This window comes from Budorcas taxicolor, chromosome 13 (assembly GCF_023091745.1).
Source record: "Budorcas taxicolor isolate Tak-1 chromosome 13, Takin1.1, whole genome shotgun sequence".
NCBI lineage: Eukaryota > Metazoa > Chordata > Mammalia > Artiodactyla > Bovidae > Budorcas > Budorcas taxicolor.
In genome coordinates this window covers 47,327,397-47,335,870 of record NC_068922.1, presented here as the reverse complement: position 1 = coordinate 47,335,870, position 8,474 = coordinate 47,327,397, and the positions used below count along the sequence as shown (strand labels likewise).

The 8,474-nt window shown below is 44.7% G+C and overlaps 1 protein-coding gene across 1 annotated transcript; it reads left to right on the top strand.

Annotated features, from left to right (window-relative positions):
• Positions 1–529: 529 nt before the first annotated feature.
• PROKR2 (prokineticin receptor 2) lies at positions 530–7,890 on the top strand. Its single transcript, XM_052651096.1, has 2 exons — positions 530–987; positions 7,194–7,890. Exons 1-2 carry the CDS (start codon positions 530–532, stop codon positions 7,888–7,890), a joined length of 1,155 nt encoding a protein of 384 aa, XP_052507056.1.
• Positions 7,891–8,474: the final 584 nt, after the last annotated feature.

The following is an 8,474-nucleotide window of genomic DNA, read 5'->3' as shown; positions in this document are numbered from 1 at the left end:
AACATTGTGACTCCCATAGAGTCCTGAGTCAGCTGCCTGAGCAGCTGGGGAAAACTTCTGAAAGACCCCCATGGGGGCTTCCTGGGGGACAGGGGAGGGTGACTGGGCAGTCAAACTGGTCTTGGCCACTGGGCAAAGAGCAAAGATATACACTCTTCTTGGGTGTCTCTGGGGAGTCCAAACCAACCCATGCCCAAATCCCTCCTGACAGCCAGTCAGTAGGGGTTTCCCAATTTCCAGATATCATATGTCCTCCTCACTGTACCAGGGGCAGTTCTGCCTGAGGGTAGACACTGGATCTGGTTTGCCTACACCCGGGGGGACTCTTGAGAAGATGCTACCAGGTGTTCACCTGTATCTTATCAACTGGCTGTGTCTCCTTCCAGGATCGAGGATGGCATGTTGACTCCCCAAGGATGTGGGCAGGGTGCTAGGGTCTCTGGCCTCATGGGAGCAGAAGATCTGGACCCTAGCTCAGAGTCTGCAGACCCTGGAGTCTCCCACTCACCGCTCACTGGCAAGCTTCACCATGGCAGCCCAGAATGGAAATGCTAGTTTTCCAACCAACTTCAGTATACCCCAAGAATATGCCTCCTCCCTCCCCTTCAACTTCAGTTATGGTGATTATGACCTCCCTCTGGATGAGGATGAGGATATGACCAAGACTCAGACCTTCTTTGCAGCCAAGATCATTATCGGGGTGGCACTTGTGGGTATCATGCTGACTTGTGGTATTGGCAACTTTGTCTTTATCACTGCCCTCACCCGCTATAAAAAGCTGCGCAGCCTCACCAACCTGCTCATTGCTAACCTGGCCATCTCCGACTTCCTGGTAGCCATCGTCTGCTGCCCATTTGAGATGGACTACTATGTGGTGCACCAGCTCTCCTGGGAGCATGGCCATGTGCTCTGTGCCTCTATCAACTACCTGCGCACCGTCTCACTCTACGTCTCCACCAATGCCCTGCTGGCCATTGCTATTGACAGGTGAGGATGTCAGGCACGGGAAACATGGTGCCCCAGGTCTCCTCTTTCCTCGCTTCAGCTCTAACAACTGGCTTTACTCCAGATTCAAATGTTTGCCGATCTATGGAGGCAAAAGGAGGGTTGGCTTTTTCAGTTGTGGCTCATATTCTTCCAAATGTAGGCAAGAGTGAGTCTCCTAAACCCCTAGCTCTCGGCCATGCCGCCATATACCACATCTGCTTCAGATACAGGTATGTCATATAACCATGAGCCTCTCCAACACACAAGCAAAAGCAGCAGGTTTAAGCAAGTTACTACTTAGCTACATTATAGACAAGGCAGCTTCCAGTCAAGGCAGCATGTGCAAAGTTTTTCTTGTAACCACAACCCAAATCAAGATATAGAACATTTTCATCCCCTAGAAAGCTTCCTTGTGCCCCTTACCAGTCAATCCTCCCACCCCAGGCAACCATCAATCTGATTTCTAGTATCATAGTTTCATTTTACCTGTTTTTTAACTTCACAAATATGGAATAATACAATATGTACTCTGGTTTCTGGTAACTTTGATGCAAAGCTGATTTTACAATGGGATAATTGCATGGTTTGCTTGTAAAAAAGAGAGAAGGACATTCTTGCCTTTCTTTTTTGCATATATCCCTCTGCTTATTTGCATATATTTGCATGATATGTTCTGGAAGTCCTTGATCTGCTGTAAATATCTAATTACAGCTTCAGACAAATTTGACACGTTTTATTTATGTAAACAGTAGTAGGCCAACACTGAACCTCCAGTGGCTCTTTTTAAGAAGCCAGTTTGTGTCCTATCTTCTTGGTTCATCATTGTGAGTTATGCTGAAACTCATTTTGATGATGTATTTTTAATCATCTTTTTCCTTTTTATCACCTTTCAACTTGTTTTTTCCAGTTCTCAGTGCTATTTAGGTCCATTGTCCTTTTTAATCAAACCACTGATTTTTTCATTTATGATAATATAATACACATGCAGATATAAGAGGCATCTTCCTTCTTATAACTTAATTCCTGTAGGAAAAAAACAATTTTGTTATCACAACTGTGAGGCTCTCAAGCCCTGAACCCACCGTGTTTATGAAACTTACCTATCAACCAACTACACAAAATACCCCAGGGGAAATATGTTTGATACAATGATACAAAGTCTGATTCTTGGGGCCCTACTGAATGGGAATCCCCTGGCTAGAGCCTAAGTATTTGCATTTTACCCAATTCCCTGAGTGACTCTGTTGTCTGCTCAAGTGGGAGTTACCACTGTCCTCATCCCCTTTGTTCCACTGAAATCTTTGTCTTTATAATGTAGTTGTGAGGCTTCTCTCTCTCTTTTTTTTAATATTGGAGATTCTCAGGAAGTAAACATCCTGTTACAATACAGGAGTGGTTCCTTTTCCACCCCAAACTAGCTCTGCCTCAGTCAGCTTCCAGCTCTGTCAGCAATCCCACCATCTCCCAGTCACACAAGCAGGTAATACTGCCATCATCCTTTGCTTTTCTCCCCATTCTACCCCCACCCACACACCCCCTTTGCCAGATGCAGCCCTGCACCAGGTCCTGGCAATAGTCCCTCCAGCCTCATCTCTTGGCAAGTCATGGCTGGACCATCACTATGCTCCTCTAACTTGTCTCTTCACCCCTACAGGAGATCCTGACTGCCCCCTGAAATCCATACTCATTCATAAGCATCAGAATATCACCACTGAAGGGTCTTTCTAATATATTTCATTCCTTACAAAACCTCCAAAAGTTTCAATGCCTGTAGAACACATGCCAAGTTCTGAGTCTAGCACCTCGTAGTCTTTGTAGTCTGATGCCAATCTCTCTTTCAGTCTCATGTATGGGGACACAGATAGTCTTTTCCAAAGGACACTGTATTTTAAGCACAATAACCACGTCTTCTATCTTTATGTTTCCTTTGTGCTTAGCAAAGAGCCTCAAACCTGTGCCTTAGTTTGGTTTACTCCCAAAATAGACCCTGAGACAAGGATTCATGTGCAGGTAGCACCCAGGAAGCACCTTCAGGCAGATGGGAAATGCAGCAAGGGAAGGCAGTCAATAAAAGCTGTGTCACTGAACAAATTTCCACTGGGGGAAACTGATTTTTATTCTTGCCACAGAACTCTTGGAGCTGGTGTAGATCACACCTCAGAGTTATCCCAGGAGTGGGAGGTGGGTGAGGGAGCTGAGCTATTTATATACCAAATCTCATAAGTCATTTGTGAGGGCCTCTGGAAATTCTGTGCAGGTTACCAAGAGTACTCTGGAAGCCAGAGAAGACCTTCCAACAAAGTAATGCAGGTGTTAGCTGGTGGGAGTGGACAGGTATGCACTGAAGTGATAAAAGCAAAGGGATATAGGGAGATATCAATAGCATCTGCTTCAACCTGGTAGATCTACAGGTTGCTGAATCCTACTGTATGCCCAGCCTATGTGTGTGGAAACATAAAGGAGTAGAAGACACAGTCTTTGACCTTTGGGAGCTTTACTTGCACACAAAAACTTGAATAATCTCTTGATAAGTTAAGAGTAACTCAGAGGAAGACACAATGATTATGCCGGTGATGCAGTCTGGGAACACTTCCTGAGGAAGTTGCGGTAATCTGAGTGTGCTATTCTGACCACCTGCTATACTTCGTGGATCAAGGCAGGACTCTAGTTTCAATAGCAGTAGATGACTGAACACACAACACTTGAAGCTAGAACAGTGAGGCTGACAGCAGTTGGTTGGTCTCCTATACTCCGAGCCCAAGGGAGGAGAACACTGCACACCAGGCAGGACCATGTGTGCCGTGTGGGAGTTGCACTCAGGAACAGAATGAACCAGCAGGGGCTGTGGACAGCAGGCTTTACAGTGGCAAGAGACTGAGGTGACCTTAGCTCCCATGGGAGGATGTGATTGGCTTGTTTCAATGATTTTGCCAACTGGCAGGGAAGTGAAACCCATTAGTTGTGGGTTGGGGGCACAGTTATTCCCACTGACAGAGAAACTAGCAGGACAGGAGACTTTCCCACCAGGAGGAGGGATACATCTGGTGAAAACAGAGGAACTCACAGCTAAACTTATTGTAGATATCAAAGCACATATGGAATTTCAGCTCTTAAAATTCATGACTCTAATAAATAGCATCCCTCTTTCTTACTCAGTTTCAAACCAACTGAAAAATAAGGCAAAATGATAAGAAGGATAGATGATGGCCAAACTCTTACTTTTGTTGAGATGACATTAATATTAAATAATTGGCTTGTATCTGTAGGCATGGGGACTACATCATACTCAGAACAAACCCTGACACCGGCAGCAGGAGAAGAGCAATGTTCATGTTCAGAGGGCCTAGAAGAGATGCTATTTGAAGTCACAGAGACACCAGAAGGAGAGTGTTGACCTCAAGAAACAGGCAAGCAGATAGATGGCAACAAAGAATTTACAGATGTCCCTCTTGCCAATGAAAGAGTCATAGGAAAAGATGAGTTTAAACAAAGTATTATAGCTTCTAGCATGCTTTATATACATTTACCTTCTCAAATGGAACCTTTCAAAAAGGTTGTCTGTAAAGTTATTTTTATCTCTCTTTCACAGATGAAGAAACTAAGTCCCAGGGGTGTAAGTGATTTATCTGAGGATTTAGGTACAGAGCTAAAATCCAGGGCTTCTGAATAATGCCTGGGGAGTGTGCTTTATTTTATGATTTATTTGATAACAATAAATCATAAAATAAAGCTCTGAATTTTGGAGAATCCTATAGGATAAGGAAGAAGTTACTGAGTGAAAAGGAATTAGAATTTAAGAGTTGACAGCAGAGTAAGCAGGGCTGTAGAAATTCTCTCTAGCATTGGTTACTGAGAAACTTCTCATGCTGGAATCAGATTGGGAGAGTTATTAAGTCCTGAACTAGTTCTGCATTATGTAAGGACTTTGGACTCACTATGAGAAGCATAATAATGACTCCCAAGATATCCACATCTTAATCCCCAGAACATGTTATACCTAAGAGGAATTAAGGTTGCTAATTAGCTGATCATAAAATAAAGTCATTATACTGGATTATCTGGGTGGGCTCAGTGTAATCACAACAGTCCTTAAATGTGCAAGAGGGAGGCAGAAAAGTCAGTATCAGGGTGATGTGTTGTGGGCAGGACTTGACTGATCATTGACGGCTTTGAACATATAAGGGGGCCATAAGCCAAGTAATGCAGGCAGCTCTAATGGAAAAACAAATGAGATTTTTCCCTAAGAGCCTCCAGAAAGGAACACAGGCCTACCAACACCTTCATGTTAGCCCGGTAAGATACATGTCAGACTTCAGACTTTAAAACTATAAGATAATAAATTTGTTTAAGCCACTGAGTTTGTAGTAATTTGTTATAGCAGCAACAGGAAACTGATACACTCAGCATCACAGAGAGACAGGGATTGTGAGATGTCCCTGCCCCAGTGAAGGATGAGCTAACCCACTTGTCCTGATCTCCAGCCCTGTGAGCCTTGTGCTATCCAGGCAATTCGTGCAGGTTAACTTGGAAAAACTGGGACCCATGGATGGGTAAAGAACTCTAGCAAGCACTGCTCATTACTTTATATAGCTAGGGTGCAGCCAGTGGTTGGGATGAGATCCAGTTTTATCTCAGGTCTTCAGAAAGCTGCAACCTGGAGTGAACAAGGCTGCCATGAGATCTCCTAATTGAAGTCAATAGGTCAGAGCTGCCAGTGGGGAAGGGGAAGGCAAAAGCAAGTAAAACAACCTCATGACAGATTATTGCCAGGGACAGACAGAAATAGCACTCCAGAAGGCTGCCTTGGTCAAGTCAGAAACTTGGAAAGGTGACCAAAGGGTCTAGTTACCAAAAAGTGTAAAGTGAAAGTCAAAGTGAAGTCGCTCAGTCATGTCCGACTCTCTGTGACCCCTGGACTGTAGCCTACCACGCTCCTCCATCCATGGGATTTTCCAGGCAAGAATACTGGAGTGGGTTGCCATTTCCTTCTCCAGAGGCTCTTCCCTATCCAGGGATCGAACCCAGGTCTCCCGCATTGTAGGCAGACGCTTTACCATCTGAGCCACCAGGGAAGGCTAGATAGAAATCTATGGGTGTCTTCCTGCTGTTGGTCATAACCTGACTCAAGCTCCAGGTATGAGGTATATATTCATCTCCAAGACTGAATTGCTTCTTCCCAACCCCTCATGCCTCTTTTCTTCCTCCACCTTTCTCCACCACCTCTTCCTCTTGACCCATAAAATGCAGAACAATGATTCCAGGGCACTAAATTACCTAAATAGGTGTTATTAAGTTTCTCTAGAAAGGAAATGTTCAACCTACACAAATGAGCTCATTTCCCACTAAGGGCTCCAACCTCTTTCCCGGGCAGTGTTGCTGATTGGAAAGAGGATAAAAGCTTTATGCTATATGCTGCTTGATGGTGTCAAGGCAACTTTACATACCTTTTCATCTGAGCTTGAGACAGCCCACGGAGGTGGGTGTAAAAGGTTTGTGTCAGGAGCCTACATTCCATTCCCTGCACCAAGTGAACTTGGGCAAGTCATTTACATCTCACTAGATTGTTCAGATTCCACCCTAAACTACCCCTACCCTCCAGCTCTGTAATGCAGAATGAAACCTGAGGGTAGCAGAGAGAAAGTTCTAGTCCGCAGACCTTTCGCCTCTACACCAGGAGATCTGTGAATTGGAGAGTTTTGAAAGAATTATATTCTTAGTCAGAATGGCAAGCTGAAAAGTCAGTTGGTATCAATAGGATTTATAATCATGATAGACCTCCATGTATTTATTGAATATCTAGTACATGCTAAGCACTTCACAAACACTGTAATATTTAATATTCACAGAAGCCCTACAAGGTAGGTGTCATTTTATCCCATGTTGCATTCGAGGAAAGGAAGGAATGGAATCTCAGAGAGACTGATTCACTCTAGACCCCCAAAGCCAATCAGGTAAAAAGCCAGGATTTATTCTATCTGTTTGACCCAAATCCTGTGCTGTTCCCACTAAACCTCTCCTCTCCTCCAAATGCCAAATGATGTTGCTAAAAGAAAATGAAGTACGTTGACGCTGGAAAATAGGTACATGGGGAGTCATTGTGCCATTTTGTCTGCTGCTGTGGGTGTTTGGGTTAGTTAAAAACTAATAATGATTACAAGCATACATTAGCATACATCATTGCTACTGATGCTTCCCTCCCCCACCAGATATCTCGCTATCGTTCACCCCTTGAAACCACGAATGAATTATCAGACAGCCTCCTTCCTGATCGCTTTGGTCTGGATGGTATCCATTCTCATCTCCATCCCATCAGCCTACTTCACAAAGGAAACCGTCCTCTTCATTGTCAAAAACCAGAAAAAGATCTTCTGCGGCCAGGTCTGGCCAGTGGACCAGCAGCTCTACTATAAATCCTACTTCCTCTTTGTCTTTGGCATCGAGTTCCTGGGCCCCGTGGTCACCATGACCCTGTGCTATGCCAGGATCTCCCAGGAGCTCTGGTTCAAAGCGGTCCCGGGTTTCCAGACTGAGCAGATCCGGAAGAGGCTGCGCTGCCGCCGGAAGACGGTACTGGTACTCATGTGTATCCTCACGGCTTATGTTCTGTGCTGGGCGCCCTTCTATGGCTTCACAATCGTGCGCGACTTCTTCCCCACTGTGTTCGTGAAGGAAAAGCATTACCTCACAGCCTTTTATGTTGTGGAGTGCATCGCCATGAGCAACAGCATGATCAACACCGTGTGCTTCGTGACAGTGAAGAACAACACCAAGAAGTACTTCAAGAAGATGCTGCTGCTCGACTGGCGGCCCTCCCACCATGGGAGTAAGTCCAGTGCTGACCTCGACCTCAAAACCAGCCGCCTGCCAGCCACGGAGGAGGTGGATTGTATCAGGCTGAAGTAACCCACTGGTATTTCACAATTCAAAACGCAAAAGCCAGTACTTGGAGCACAGTTTATCAATAACCAAGTTCACAGGCTGCATGGGGAAAGGGCAACTGTTTTCACACGTCGCTGCTGTCAAGGAGCTGGATGCTTCTGCAGTCATAAAATGCAGTGCGGCTTGACACAAACCACAGCAGCTAACATTTACTGATACCTGCTCAACGTACTGTGCACGACACCAGCAAGATTAAGGAGCTGACATTTACTGATTACCTACTGTGTGTAAAAACATTTAAATAGCAAAATGAATTGGCAGAAGTCATTGGAGTCATCGAGTTATATCCAGATATTTAGGTGTCAGGCAGAGGCCACAGTTGGTTTTCTATATTCATACTTCATCTTACCTCATTGTGTATCCAGTCAGTGCAGGAAAGTCAAAAGCCAACAGAATATAGAACAATGGAGATAAAAGCATGAGTTACAGAGTGGGGTGTACTGCCTCATGGGGAGACAGTTCATGCCATCACAATGAGCTATTCCACTCAGATCTTATTATTTCATTAGAACATTCTCTTGGATTCTGGTTGCCAGAAAAGAATTTTT